General features: G+C 39.3%; 1 protein-coding gene across 5 annotated transcripts in view; it reads left to right on the top strand.

Annotated features, from left to right (window-relative positions):
• iqsec1b (IQ motif and Sec7 domain ArfGEF 1b) overlaps positions 1–15,872 on the top strand; it is a 511,299-nt gene that overhangs the window by 432,835 nt on the left and 62,592 nt on the right. For 4 of the 5 annotated variants that reach the window (XM_078543457.1, XM_078543453.1, XM_078543454.1 and 1 more), the window contains one exon: positions 15,433–15,712. In XM_078543457.1, the coding sequence (XP_078399583.1) occupies positions 15,433–15,712 (280 nt within the window). Of the gene's footprint in view, positions 1–4,923; positions 5,241–15,432; positions 15,713–15,872 lie in introns of those variants that run through there. The other variant, XM_078543456.1, reaches the window with a different exon arrangement.

Here is a 15,872-nt window from a genome sequence, read left to right as displayed (position 1 = left end):
TTGACCTCCAACAACCACAACCATCTTCCTTTGTACTAGGTATGGCTCCAACCAGTGGAGAGTTTTCCCCCGATTCCCATTGATTACAGTTTTGCTGGGGCTCCCTGACGCCATACTCGATCAAATGCTGCCTTGATGTCAAGGGCAGTCACTCTTGCCTCACCTCTGGAGTTCAGCTCTTTTGTCCAAGTTTGAACCAAGGCTGAGTGACCCTGGCGGAACCCAAACTGAGCATCAGTGAGCAGGTTATTGCTCAGCAAGTGCCACTTGATAGCACTTTTGATGACCCCTACCATCACTTTTCTGGTGATCGTGAGTAGACTAATGGGGCGTTAATTGGCCGTGTTGGATTGTCCTGCTTTCGTGTACAGGGCATACCTGGGCAATTTTCTTCATAGCTGGGTAGATTCCAGTGTTGTAGCTGTACTGGAACAGCTTGACTAGGGGTGTCGTAAGTTCTGGAGCACAAGTCTTCAGTACTGTTGCCGGAATATTGTCAGGGCCCATAGCCTTTGCAGTATCCAGTGCCTTCAGCCGTTTCTTGATATCACGTGGAGTGAATCAAATTGGTTGAAGAGTGGCATCTGTGATGCCGAGATGGCACATCTAACTGAAGATTCTTGCAAATGTGCTGCCACCTCTGCTGGGTCTGTCCTGCTAGAGGGTCAAGACAAACGCAGGGATGGTGATGGTGGTGTCTGGAACATTATCTGTAAGATATGGTTCCGTGAGTGTGATTATGTCGGACTGTTCCTTAACTAATGTGTGAGACAGCTCTCCCAATTTTGGCACAAGGCCCCAGGCGTTAGAGGAGGGTTTTGCAGGGTCGACAGGTCTGAGTTTGCCATTGTCATTTTTGGTGTCTAGGTCAGTGCTGGGTGGTCTGTCCCGTTTCATTCCTTATTAACATGTTTTTAGCAGTTTTGACACAACTAGTCTCCTTGCTAGGCCATTTTGGAAAGCATTTAGCATTGCTGTGGGTCTGGAGATCAGGTAAGAATGGCAGATTTCCTTTCCCAAAGGACATTAGTGAACCAGGTGGGTTTTTACGACAATTAAAAATGGTTTCATGGTCATCATTGGACCTTTAATTCCAGGTATTTTACTGAATTCAAATTCCACCATCTGCCATAGTGGGATTCAAACCTGGGTCCCCAGGCATTGCCCTGGGTCACTAGTCTAGTCTGACAATACCATGATGCCACTGCCTGCCCCTCCCCCAGCCAAGCTGGTGATGAAGGTTCAGAATCAAGGCAGTCTGGTGTAGCAGGCTTGATAAGTTGATACCAGAGCCAGGCAGATCACAAGGGAATTCCAGGGATCCCAGGATTCTTCGAAATCAGCTTTGGTGATGCTGTTAGCCAATAATTGATGGAGTAATCCTAGCTGAACAGACAGTTGGAAGTTTGCCAGCACCATATTGGTAAGCGGTGTAGTTTTGATAGTCTCCTTGTATATATTAGGAGTCCTAAGCAATAACTCTCTCATTAAGTAGACTGTGTAAGTAGAGTGCATGCACTCCATATCAAAACGAGCAAAAACTCTATAGATGTAAGTTTCCTCATTAGCATGGAGACTTAAACATGATAGGCTTTTGTTTGAATCAGACAGCAAGTTGACCCAAAAACAAGATTTAAAGGCTGACATTAGTGCCGGATTTTTTTTTTTCTATACCATTTGGTTGTTCCTTTAAACAAAAACACTGAGTTGTGTGTTGTAGTTTCGAAACGTTTGGATTATACTCGAACAGCTCTAGATGCAATGCTTAAAATGGTACAAGAGATTTTGAGAGCTTAGTTTAAAAAGTGCGCCAGCTTCATCATATCAGAGAATGGTGGAGCATAAAAAGAGACCATTCGGTCCATTGTGCCTGTAAAGAAACCTAGCCAATTAGGTGCAGAACCTTTCAAAACGCTGTCACACAGTGAATTGGTTCAAAACACACCACCACCTAGCTGAAACACAATATAATGATTTAGAAACTTCATCCAGCAGAAAGTGGTTTGTTAAACTTTATCATGATGGCAGTGACTCTTTAAAGGGCCTTTAAAATTCATACCTTTTTTTCATTACTTACATGATTTCCCTTAAAATTAGTGTTGCATTAAAGTAGACAATTTAAACCTTCAGAAATGTAATTGCAAGTCCAGTCTGTGTACTCCTGAAAGAGTTAACAAACCTTAAGGATAAGGAGACCGATCTCCTCCAAGTGCAGGCAGCTACAGTTGCACAAAGCTGATCGGTATCAATAAATTGGTAAAGACAGACTTTAACATTTATCAGTCTAAAAACATCTATTAATAGAGCTGCCTACACCACATCACATGGGCCAACTCCCAGTTGTATTGGTGTTTTCACTGACAATCTGCATCAAATATGATGACAGCATTGTCTTCCTGTGGCAAATACCTCCCTGGGAAAAGCTTTTAACAAATCAGGTTGATTAACTAGATCAATCAACCACTCCCAAACAGGCCAATCGTTTCCTTCTCCACATACTGTTGAATTTCATTTTCTTCAGAAGCCAAAAGGATATTGTAACTGAGCTGCTTAAGCCTCCTGGGTTCTGTTGGAGCACTCGTGATTTTGCCACATATGCATGCTGCACCCTCATTGTTTGACGATGCTTACCTGAACTGGAGTTTTGTTAATACATTGGACACCCCCTTCTACTTACTGTTATAACCATGTGGTGTTTACATTGTACATCTGAAAGAACCCAGTCTTTCCTAGAGCTTGAATTGGATAGTAGGTAAGCATGTACTGTCTGTTATTTCATTATTTGAAATGAAACTGTACACTTGGATTAGAATGATTAGGAAAACTTTTTTTTATAAGTTGAATCTTTGCTGAAAAAGCATTTGTAAGTAGATGCTTTATTGTTAAAAAGGTACATGTAATTTTAATTTTAAGATAGCTGGGCACTCATACACATTTACAACCACCTTCAAGATGAGCACTGCTACCAGTTGGCTTCTGCTTGGTTATCAATATAGGAATACCAATCAAAATGTGATTGAATCAACAAGCATAGTTGTCTTTCAAATATTTCGTTGTCTGCAGTATGACAAATGGGTGGGGAAAGCACTCCTCAGCGTTTTGTGCAATGGACAATTTTCAATGTGTCAGTATACGCTTTCTTGGAACATATTTGATAGTATCGACAACCCAGGTTATAATCTACAACTAGTGAAATTATTTTGCACTTAGCAATGAAACACTGATCGTGCATACCTTGCAAGATATTTTTGTACACCATTTCTGCATGCAGCATGCTTTTGAATGCCACTGAAAAGTAAGCCTTTACAACTTGACTTGGAAATTTGTATTGAGAATTTGTATTTAGGTTGATAAAGCACCATAAGATAAATTGTGGCTTCTAAAGACCTTTTCAGTCCAAGCTAAATGTGCATAAATTACATTTAGAGCACCTAGGGGATTTCCACGTTAAAGCGCTTTTCTGATTTGTGGTATATTTGATTTGCAGATTTTATGAAGGAGCTCTCAAGTATATAATCAGTCAAAGACATCCTATAAACTCGGTAATAAATGCTCCTGATTCATTCAGGAAAGCAGGATTATGTTCAGATACAGAGAGATGCTTATCAGATTAAGGTTTTAGAATTATTTTCTGGGTTGGAGGAAACTGAATGATGTTTTGCTGTTTAAGAGGTCACACTCCAATATTCACTATTAATGGTCTACTTTCATCAGTTCAGCAATGAGACTGCTAGCAAGATTGATGTATCTGTGGAGACAGCAGCACAGCAGTTAATATATGTAGTGGTTGCATCTTACTCCTTGCCAGTGAAGAGGGTTGTTTGCTTTAAAAGATGTGATTTTTGCTTCTTGTGGTTCTCTGTGCTCTAGTGTAATTTGATTTTATAAAGTCCATGTATTTGACTTTCTGTGCAGCTGTACGTGTCTGTTTCAGACCATTTTTAAGCATTATTAGTACTTCTGCTTTTGTTTATTAACCTCCCACTGCTGTAAATTTGAATTTGCCTTGTTGGACAGAATCTTCAAAGCTTATATCAAATGTACTGGATTCCGTGCATTTGGAGAAATCTAATCACAAATTTCAATGAATTGCTTCAGGAGCAGTATTGTACTGAGGCCTGCAGTTCATTTCCAGGTTTTCCCTTACATTTCCTCCACGTGTTTTTCCTTCGGGTTTGAATTTCACTTTTGATTACTTACAACTGAATGACCATGCAGGATCATCCTCCTAATCACATGCACATTTATCTCTTGCAGAGGAGAAGTATGGTGGCTCATGATGTAATTTAACAATCGAAAATCTGGGAGTGGGCTGTTTAACAACTGCAGACAAGATTTAATAATGTAAATGTCAAGAAGCAGATTATTGCAATGCATCTCTTAGAATTCTGTGCCGCAGAAACACAATAATTTGGATAATACATCAGTACTCTACTGCTTGAGGACTATAGGAAAAATGGGGCTCGTATTGCTCATTCAGTCAACACTTCAGAGAAAAACTGGAATGTTAGACTCTGTGTGGAGTCAAATGAGCTCAAATTGATGTTTAGATACAAAGGCAATCGTAATTCAATCAGGATAATGTTGACATTGGTGTATCAATATTCTCTCATCAGAAATGCTTCTGAAATTTCATGGATATTCTGACTATTTAGGTATTTGGCAGCTTTTACTCTGATTAAAATGCTGTTACCACAGAGGCTCCTTTTTTATGCTATTGTTGTATCTGTTCAGAAAGTAAAATGAATCAAGCAGAAAATGAAACTCATGATAAGGGAAACAGCAATGGAAATCGCAGGATATGCTTGATTTCCTGCGAAGCATAAACATTAAAAAAAACTGGATTTTATCTGCAGGCTATGTCATCCTATGTCGCACTCCTTTCTGATTGGTGGTTCTGAACAGCTGAAGATTCAGGCTTGCAATGAAAGAAGCAGCAAGAAATGACATTAGAACAATTACTGTATTGTATTCATTTGTCTCAGCTGTGGGAAAGATCAATCCCTTCGCAACTGTTTAAGCGGAATGCTCTCTTACACTCATCTTTAACGAGATCCGAGGCAGGTTGGCATTTTAAATATCAGAATGGAGTCGAAACGCTTTCAGTTTTGGCACAGTCTCAGACACTGATTCATCTGGCTTTATGGATTTTCAAGTGTAGTATCATTTGACCGTTATTGAATCTAGGTGGATCAAGTGTTAATCTGCACCATGTTCAGCACACTCCACAGGTTCAGCAGGTGAGAATGGGTTTTATTAATACTATTTTATAAATTAGAGCATTTCCTCATATTTCTCTGCAATGTGTTTCATTACTCCTGTTTTGGCTGCAGTGCATCGATGCATTAAAACAGGAACTTTGTTACATAGTACTTCCTTTCTAATGTCAAAATATTTACATTTTTCATTTTTACCAATTATTTTTATAAGATAGCTTGTGAATAATTAAACCATAGCCTCATATTTTTCTGTATCAGTGACATTTGACAGACCACACTTCATTGCTTAGAAAATGATCGCAGTTGCCATTTCTCGATTTTTGAATGTCTTTGTGTATACCTAGCAATTCTGCATAACTAGTCAAATGTGGAATGACCTTTAAATATAGTCCATACCCTACTGAAGGATTTATATACTGATTTATTAAAATTGAAACCACGACCCTAACCACCCTCCCAAGAGATGGCATAGGATTTGGATGGTGAAAGCCATTGTTGAAAAAGTAGTGCTGTTTCATAGCATGTAAATGAACCAACTCAGCTTATAGAATAAAAAAATGAAATGTTGTCTTGGGCATTTTCACCATAACACAGTAGAATGTTTTACTGAAGGCACTGTATAAATAGAATTGTTTATTTTTCTACCAGAGGTATTCTGGTAATGTGCAAGTGGGTAAATACATACATCACCTAGGTATAAAAGTGAGTCATGTAGACTGTGTTCTATTCTAAATGAGTTAATCGCTGCAATGAAGGGAGTTGGTTTGCTTCAACTGACTGTAACATCATTGACAAACCTTTCCCTTCCTTATTCCAATGTCCCTACTTCTGTTGGCTTTAGTGACCACTTCTGGAAAATGTCCATATGTGGACATAGCATGAGAACAGTATTAACTTGCCTGTGATACTTAATGATTGAGTATTTCAGACGCTTGTTGTTAAGGACTTATGTGGGTCAAGTATGAGAGGGCTGCTGTTACATGTAGAACCTAGTTCTGCAGGAATTGGCATCTGCAAGAAAGTGGGGGCTGAAATTGGGGAGAGAAAACAAGTTTAAAACAGATTTATTAACTTAGGAACAGAATACAATAGCAGAGTAATTCAAAAATGGGTTTGTTTCTTCACTTCTCATTTGATTCATTCTGGCATTGCTTGGGAACATTAATTCCAACCACTGCTAATTGTAGAATTCGTACAATCCATTATAAAAACCTACAATACTATGTGGCTATGTCATCTGTGGAACTTTGGTGTATTGAGGAGGGTTTATTCTGCAGAAGGGTTTGGTGAATAAACTATGTGAAAAACTGTTGAAGTGATGAAATGAAGCCCTACTTAACACCACCTGATGTTCCTTTTTATTTGTGGCATCTGCATTTATTTCCATGAAGTAACTTCCACTGTAATATTAGAGTTGCATAGATAAGGCTTTTAAAATAAATAGTGTGGGTAGGGTACAAATGAGGGAAAATTTATAAATCTGAAGAGAGAAGTCAAGACCAAAGAGCTATGTAGCGATTAAGATAAGTAGAATGACAGGGCGGGCCAAGAAGTTTAACAGTAATAATGCATCATTTAATAAGATCAAATCATTGAAGAATAGTTAAAAGTTGAAATTAAAGGTGCTTTATTTAAATACATGAAGGATTCTTAAGAAGATTTATGAACTAATGACACAAATCAAGATAAATGGTTTTGACCTAATAGGCATTTCAGAGAAATGGTTGCATGGTGACCAAGGTTGGGAAATAAACACTTCAGGGTACTTATCTTGAAAAGACAGAAAGAATGGAAAAGGAGGGGTGGGGTAGTCCTGATAATGAAGAATTGTAGAAGGGCAGTAGTGGAGAAAGATCTTGGCTCAGAAGAGCACCAAGTAGAATCAGTATGGGTGGAGATAAGAAATAACAAGGGGAAGGAAACATTGGTGAGAGTAGTTTATAGACTAACGAATAGACGCTATACAGTTGGACAGAGTATTAATTAATAAATAAGACAAGCTTCTAACAAAGCCAATTTTAAAAAAATAAAGTGGACTGTTCTCATTGGTGGAAAGAACCAGAGGGCACAGATTTAAGATGACTGGCAAAAGAAGCAATGATGACATGAAAAACATTTTCATGCAATGAGTGGTGAGGATCTGGAATGCACTGCCTGTAAATTTGGTGGAGGCAGGATCAATTGAGGTTTTCAAAGGGAATTGGATCGTTGTCTGCAAAGAAAAAAATTGCTGGGTTATGGGGAAAAGGGTAATACTGGAGTATTCAACGTAAATAAAACCAGTTACGTAGGTATGAGGGACATGTTGGCTAAGGTAGATTAGGAAATTTGATTAAAAGGTATGATGGGAGATGAGCATTCAAAGAAATATTCCATCATTCTCAATTAATGTGTTGCATTAAGAAAAATCTCCATGGAAAGAGAGATCCATTTGTGGCTAACTAAAGGGGCTAAGGACAATATTCAATTAAAAGATGAGTCTCATAATATTGTCAAGAAGAGTGGAATGCCCGAGGATTGGGAGAGTTTAGATACCAGCAAAGAACGACTAAAAGATTGATACAGGAAGAAAATAGAATATGAGAGTAAAATAGCTAGAAATATAAAAACCGATTGTAAGAGTTTCTAGAAGAATATCATAAGGAAGAGAGTACCAAAAGTAGACATTAAGAGGCTGAGATAGGCAAAGTTACAATAGAGAAGAAGGAAATGGCAGATGTTAGAGAAATATTTTGCACCCATCTTCACCACATAAGACACAAAAACATACCAGAAATAATGGGGAACGTCCCCAACAAGATTCTAATGAGAGGAAGTTAAAGTAACTAAGATTTGTAAAGAAAAAGTGATGGAAAAACAAATGGGTCTGAAAGATGGCCTAGACTGGTTAAAAAAATAAAAGCCCAGGGATCCAGGGGAATGTAGAAAGCTGGATACAAAATTGGCTCAGTGGCAGGAAACAAAGAGTAATGGGTGTTTTTGCAACTGGAAGGCTGTTTCCAGTAGGGTTCCACAGGGGCTCTTTGCTATATCTGCTGTTTTTTTGTGGTATACAGTAATGATTTGGACTTAAATGTAGGGGACATAATCAAGAAGTTTGCAGATGACACAAAAATTAGCCACATGGTTGATAGTGAGGAGGATTGTTGTGGACTGCAGGACAATATCAGTGGACTAGTCAGGTGGAATGAAAAGCAGCGAATGGAATTCAACATGGAGAAGTGCGAGGTGATGCATTTGGGGAGGTCAAACAGACAAAGAAATACACCTTAAATGGGAGAATACGGAGAGGTGCAGAGGAAGTGAGGAACTTTGGATTGCATGTCCACAGACCCCTGAAGGTAGCAGGACAGTTTGATAACATGGTTAAGAAGGCATATGGAATACTTTCATTTATTAGCTGAGGCATAGAATATCAAAGCAGGGAGGTTATGCTGGATCTGTATAAAACATTAGTTAGGCCACAACTTGAGTGCTGTGTGCAGTTCTGGTCACCTCATTACAGAAGGATGTAATTGCACTAGAGAGGGAACAGAAGAGAATTACAAGGATGTTGCCAGGACTGGAAAATTGCAGCTGTGAGGAAAGATTGGATAGGCTGGGGTTGTTTTCCTTAGAACAGAGGAGGCTGAGGGGAGATTTGATTGAAGTATACAAGGTTGTGAGGAACCTGGATAAAGTAAATGGGAAGAACCTATTTACCTTAGAGAGGTCAATGATGAGGGGGCTTAGCTTTTTAGTGATTGGTAGAAGGATTAGACGGGACATGAGAAAATGTTTTTTCACCCAGAGGGTGGTAGGGGTCTGGAACTCATTGCCTGAAAGAGGAAGAAACCCTCAACTCATTTAAAAGGTGTTTGGATTTGCACCTGAAGTGCTGTAACCTCCAGGGTTACGGACCAAGTGCTGGAAAATGGGATTAGGCTAGGGGGCTCATTTGTTGGCTGGCACAGACACAATGGGCAAAGTGATTACCTCCTGTGTTGTACATTTTTCTACATGTTCTAAATTTTCTAAATACCTGAAAAGGAGCAATGTGCAGGGATGTGGGGAGAGGGGGGAGGAGTGGCGTTATGTGAATTGCTCTTTAGGAGAGCCAGCACGGACATAATGGGCCAAATGCCTTCCTGTGCTTTAATGATTCTGATTCTATGTCCTAGGGTTCTAAATGAAGTGGCTGCAAAAAAAACGTGTATGCCCTGGTTGTGCTGTCCCAAAATTCACTAGATTCTGAACTGGTCCCAGTGGATTGAAAGGGAGCAAATATAGTACCACTATGTAGCACCACTCGTGTGCTTCAGTTATACAGGGCATTGATGAGACCGCATCTTGAATATTGTGTGCAGTTTTGGTCTCCTTATTTAAGGGAGGATGTAAATGCATTGGAGGCAGTTCAGAAGAGGTTTATTAGATTGATACCTGGAATGAGTGGGATGCCTTTTGAGGAAAGGTTGGACAGGCTGGGCTTGTTTCCACTGGAGTTAAGAAGAGTGAGAAGTAACTTGATTGAAGTATAGAAGATCCTGAATGGTATTGACAAGGTGGACATGGAAAGGATGTTTCCTCTTGTGGGTGAGTCCAGAACTAAGGGGCACTGTTTTAAAATTAGTGGTCACCCTTTTAGGACAGAGATGAGAAATTTTTTCTGAGGGTTGTGCGACTTTGGAGCTCTTTCCTTCAGAAGGTGCTGGAAGCGGGGACATTGAATATTTTTAAGGTAGGTGGATTCTTGGGAAGCAAGGGAATCAAAGTTATCGGGGGGTAGATGGGAATGTGGAATTCGAAACACAAACAGATCAGCCATGATCTTATTGAGTGGCAGAGCAGGCTTGAGGAGCCAAATGGCCTAGTCCTCCTATTTCATATGTACGTATTCAAGAAAGGAGGGAAGAGAGAAATCAAGGAAATACAGGCCAGTTAGCCTGACATCAGTCATCATCTAAGTGTTGGAATCCAGTGCTAGGCAAGTGGTAACAGGGCACTTAGAGAATCATAATATGGTCAGACAGAGTAACGTAGTTTTATAAAGGGTAATGGTGTTTGGCAAGTCTATTAGAATTTTTTGAGGATGTAACCAGAATAGATAAAGGGGAACCAGTAAATGTAGTGTATTTGGATTTTTAAAAGCCATTCAATAAGTTGCCACATGCAAAATTATTGAACGAGATAGGGGCTCATGGGGTTGGGAATATTAGCATGAGTACAAGATTGGTTAAAGGACAGAAAAAAGTATAAATAAACCTGTAATTTTCAGGTTGGCAGGTTGTAACTGGTGAGCTGCCACAAGTATCAGTAAGGCTTCAACTATTTACAATCTTTATTAACGACTTAGATGAAGGGACAGAGTGTAATGTCTCCCAGTTTGTGACGATACAAGGCCAAATGGAAAGTAGCTGTGAGGAGGACACAGTCTGCAAAGGACTACAGATAGGTTAAATGCATGGGCGAGTAGGTGGCAGATGGAGTATAATGTGGGGGAAAAATCAGGTTATTCACTTCAGTAGGAAGAATAGAAAAACTGATTTAAATCATGTGAAACTAATAAGTTAAGAGTGAATTGGGTGTCCTTGTAGAAGAGTCACAAAGTTAACATACAGTAAGCAGTTAGGAAAGCAAAAGGTATAAAAACAAAAAACTACTGCGGATGCTGGAAATCCAAAACAGAAACAGAATTACCTGGAAAAACTCGGCAGGTCTGGCAGCATCGGCGGAGAAGAAAAGAGTTGACGTTTCGAGTCCTCATGACCCTTCAGCAGAACTGAGTCAAGTTAGGAGAGGGGTGAAATGTAAGCTGGTTTAAGGTTGGGGGGGCTGGGGGGGGAGAGAGAGAGAGAGAGAGAGAGAGAGAGAAGTTGGGGGGGGCGGTGGTTGTAAGGACAAGCAAGCAGTGATAGGAGCAGATAATCAAAAGATGTCACAGACAAAAGGATCAAAGAGGTGTTAAAGGTGGTGATATTATCTAAGAGAATGTGCTAATTAAGAATGGATGGCAGGACACTCAAGATACAGCTCATTGGGGATGGGGTGGAAAGACTGACAGGGTATTACAGTTATAGATTTAAAAATAATGGAAATAGGTAGGGAAAGAAAAATCTATATAAATTATCGGAAAAAATAAAAGGGAGGGGGAAGAAACGGAAAGGGAGTGGGGATGGGGGAGGGAGTTTAAGATCTAAAGTTGTTGAATTCAATATTCAGCCCGGAAGGCTGTAAAGTGCCTAGTCAGAAGATGAGGTGCTGTTCCTCCAGTTTGCGTTGGGCTTCACTGGAACAATGCAGCAAGCCAAGGACAGACATGTGGGCAAGAGAGCAGGGTGGAGTGTTAAAATGGCAAGCGACAGGGAGGTTTGGGTCTTTCTTGCGGACAGGCCGCAGGTGTTCTGCAAAGCGGTCGCCCAGTTTGTGTTTGGTCTCAAAAGGTATGTTGGCTTTTATTGCAAAGAAGTTAGAGCCCCAAAGTAAGGATGTTTTGCTGCCGTTGTACTGTGTACAGTTTTGGTCTCCAAATCGAAGGAAGCATATATTTGTCTTAGGGTCAGTACAACAAAAGTTCACTGGATTGTTGGGGTGAGAGCATTTGTCTTATGAGAAGACATTGAGTAGAATGGGCCTGTATGCTCTGGAGTTCAGAAGCATTGGAAGTGATCTCATTGAAACATAGATTCTGAAAAGGGTAGGTGGCGAAGATGATGTTTGTTTCCCCTGGCTGGAGACTCTAGAACCAGGGGGCATAGTCTCCATATAAGGGAACATCCCATTTCAGACAGAAGTGAGGAGAAATCTTTTCATTTCAGAGTTGTGAATCTTTGGAATTCTCTACCCTATCGGGGCTGGTGTGCTGAGCCATTGCGTATCTTCAAGACTGAAGCTGACAGATTCTTGCACTATAACGGAATCGAGGGATTCAGGGATCGGGGGGATAGTAGTGTTGAAGTCGAGGATCACTCATGATATTAAATGGCAGAGCAGGCTTGTGAGAGAGTATGGAGTATCCCTGCTCCTATTTTGTATGTTCTTACGTAATGATAATGATCCTGGTTTATTCTGACATTTGAAACTCTCCAAATTCTAAATAATAAAGTGTGTATCAGTAAGTAGACGCCTCCTAATCCTCCTAAGGATGAGTCAGCAAACGTTTATGTTCAAGTTCATTCAATTGTATAGTACTGGTACTTTGCTATTTATGTTACTTTTTGTCTTAAACTGTTATGTTAGCCAAGAAAATAAAATTTGCTCAATGGAAAATCTAGTTGATGGGTGGGGTTAGAATGGACATAGTTTTTGCTAGAATTGAGAGCAGACTCAGAGCAATCCACCCTGCCCAGTTTTCTTTTCCATTGATTTTCTTTAACAAGTGGGGAGTGAGCATGGGGTGGGAATCTCTGAATGCGTGGGTTAGCAAAAATATGTTTGGGAACCACTGACTTAATCTGTCAGTTCACTTATTGGAAAAGCTAGCATTTATTGCTCATCCACAGGTAATTCTAGGCCAATTTGAACTGCTGTAAACAGTTTTGATTTAACTGTAGCTTCAGAGGACAAGTAAAAGACAACTATATTGATTAGGGACTCAAGTCAATTAATACAGGTAAACTAGGACTCCCTCCCTGAAGGAATGCCAATTGTAATCATTTTTACTGATATCAGGGCTTTATTTCTAGATTTTTTTTTTAAAAGCTATGTTAAAGTTCTGGTGGAAGGAAATAAGAGTCCTACTGCATAAGAGTAAACTGAGAACAAATGTCCAGCAAAGCCCTCAATGTTGTTTAAAATTCCATGGTAAATTTCATTTCAAACTGAGGCATTGCTTTTCCTGTTTTAGTGGCTGTTGCCAATCATGCAATATAATGCTCTGTAGTTCATCTGGATGCTTTTCCTAGCCAAAATCACCTGACCCATTTAAAGGACCAGCTGCTGCCTGTTTAAATATATTCTGGACCTTCTTAAAGGTAGACGCAAACTTCTGTTCTACTGATTCTTGCAAATATGGTTCGCTTAAAAAGTGTGATATTCTAATGAACAAAATCAGATCCAGATTGTTAACCTTATTGTGGATTTTGAAAATTATCCTATTATAAAGGAAAATATTACATGGAAAGGCTTTGGTAACTCTGACTAATCTCATCTATAAATATGAAGCCTTTTTTAATCTGAGAAGTATTGTTGGCCATCTCTACAATGTACACCTCTTTTTTGCTACTTTTTCTCCCCGCTCACCCACCCCACTTCCTCCCAAGAACATTTAATAGAAGCTGAGGTCAGTGTGAGGCAGCTAATCCCATTGCTTGATGTGCAAAGAGAAACTTGTCTACTCTATACTGAATAATTGATTTCTTATATTAAATGACTAAGTGAGCCCATGGTTTATTCATTATCAAGCACTGAATGAAATGATTTTGAATTGTTATCAGGATGTGACTTTGGGTATAAACTCTTGCATTGAATAGGATTAAAATGTCTTGGGTGTTACCTTCAAATACATTGCCTACAGCATTTTCAAAATACCCAGTACGCTCCACATAAATGTGCTATTTGTGTCCTTCCCACAGATTTAATTTAAGATAAAATGATATATTATCTTTCCCTGTGCATTTGCATCATTGTAGTTGTACTTTTCATTCTTCTCATGCAAAATTACAATATCCAGAGCATAGTATGACAGCTGTATAGAACATTCTCTGAGACAGGAGTAGTTGAAGCAAAAAATAAAATATTTGTTTGAGTTAGAGTTTGTATTGGACAGTTAGACTGATGTTCACACCAGGACCAAACAAGAATATTTAAGATACCTTAGATATTGTGATTGGAATCAGTTCCCAAACTGTGGTGAATGATGGTGATTAAAGATTCAATGGTGGAGGGAAGAAATCCTCAGTGAATACAGTGCCAATTATTTCAGCGCTCACTGCAAATTCACAGTATAAAATAGGAGGTAGAAAAACAATATATTTTGTAATCATGGAAATAACTGAGACAAAGGGGAACTTTTTTTGTAGCTAAATTTTAGGACCAAAGAACAAAAAAAAATCTTAAGCACATTTTGTGAAGTATAGGTTAGTAAATCTGAAGCTTTTTTTTGTGTAGTCTGCACAGAGGTAAACATCAGAGATCCCTTCCAGGTTCTGAGCTACCCATGAGCAATGCCACCGGGGGTTGGCGGGATCTTTTTAAATTCAAATTCTGCATTATACAAGGCACTTCCAGCTTTTTTTTTCCTGCTTAGATAAGTACGGGCCTTACTGCTGCTTAACTGTTTGAATTTTGGTTAAACTCTTCATGGGAATTGAATTGTGAATTTCTTTTGTTCTGAAATTAGAAACCTATTGCTTTTATATGAAAAGTTGCAACTAACACTCGGGAACAATTTAAGTACTTTTCTGCTACATGCGACATTTTTTTTTCTGTAGAGCCATTCTCAAAAAGTACATACTTTAACAAAGTAGTGTTGGCATAGAATGATTTTATCTGACTCATTTACAGATTTTCACCCTGGTTTTTAGTTTTATAAATTTGTTTAGGATATATTCTATCTGCAACATGTTCATTTTTTAATGACTGAATTGTCTCTGAAATCTGGTTGAACTGTATCCTGGAAGTTTTCATGCATACTGTGAAAGATAATTGCTTTGCCATTGCTCCAAAGGTCCGGAAAGTAATGGAAGAAATGTCCTTGCGAGATCAGCACTACCTGCTTTTCACAGGATTGTTTCAGTTGTCAAAAAGGGGTGAAATGATAGGATACAATCATGTAATGGTGTCTGTTAAAATACCTTTTTGGAGAATATTAGTGAAGAATGCTGCATATGCGGAGACCGTGTGCATTTTTAATCTTGTGTTTGTTGATTCGCGTTGAGAAGCAAAGAATGTTGGATCACTCTGGAAGGCAAGAGTGTAGTTTGTTTTAAGCTTTGCTTTTAGCAGAAGGAGCGCAAGGTTGGTTGTCGCTGAGCTATGCCAGAGCTATCCAACTGAAATTACTACCTTGATCCTTTTGAGTATTTGAAAATCCTGTGGTTTTACGAGCTGATGTGTACTTTGAACTGTTTTATAATAGGGAAACGACAGGACTGATACGCGTGATAATTTGTATTAAATGTCTTTGGGTACATTTTAGAGTTTACTTTAGAATGTATCACTGATTTTAGCAAATATTTAGATTTGTGAATGGGTTTATCTATTTGTTACTGATTTGAATTATTTTCCTTCCTTTTAGTGTGGAGGGTGATGTTCCAGGAAGTGAGACTGGCACTCTCGACAGCCCTTCAGGCTACAGCCAGGGTCCAATAACCCATAGTGCTGCTGCCAGTCCCGATCAGTTTGATGGTTCTTCCTTGATATCATTCCCTGTCTCACCTGGTCAGCAGCGTCCTAGGCGGCCCAAGCTTCAACATTCCACCTCCATACTACGGAAGCAAGCAGAGGAAGACGCAATCAAGCGCTCCAGATCACTGTCAGAAAGCTATGAGCTCTCCTCAGATCTGCAGGATAAACAGGTAATGAGCATGAAACATATTGTTGCCTTTCTGTTAGTGTATATGCCAATGCATAAGGCAGATGAATAAATTATGAATTGCACCAAAATTGGTAGTACAGCAATTGTGTATCTCATGCTCCAAGTGAGAGCACAGGACCTGTTCATGGAAGGTGGACAAG

Source organism: Cetorhinus maximus, chromosome 6, assembly GCF_964194155.1.
Source record: "Cetorhinus maximus chromosome 6, sCetMax3.hap1.1, whole genome shotgun sequence".
Classification (NCBI taxonomy): Eukaryota; Metazoa; Chordata; class Chondrichthyes; order Lamniformes; family Cetorhinidae; genus Cetorhinus; species Cetorhinus maximus.
This window is presented reverse-complemented; position numbering and strand designations above follow the sequence as displayed.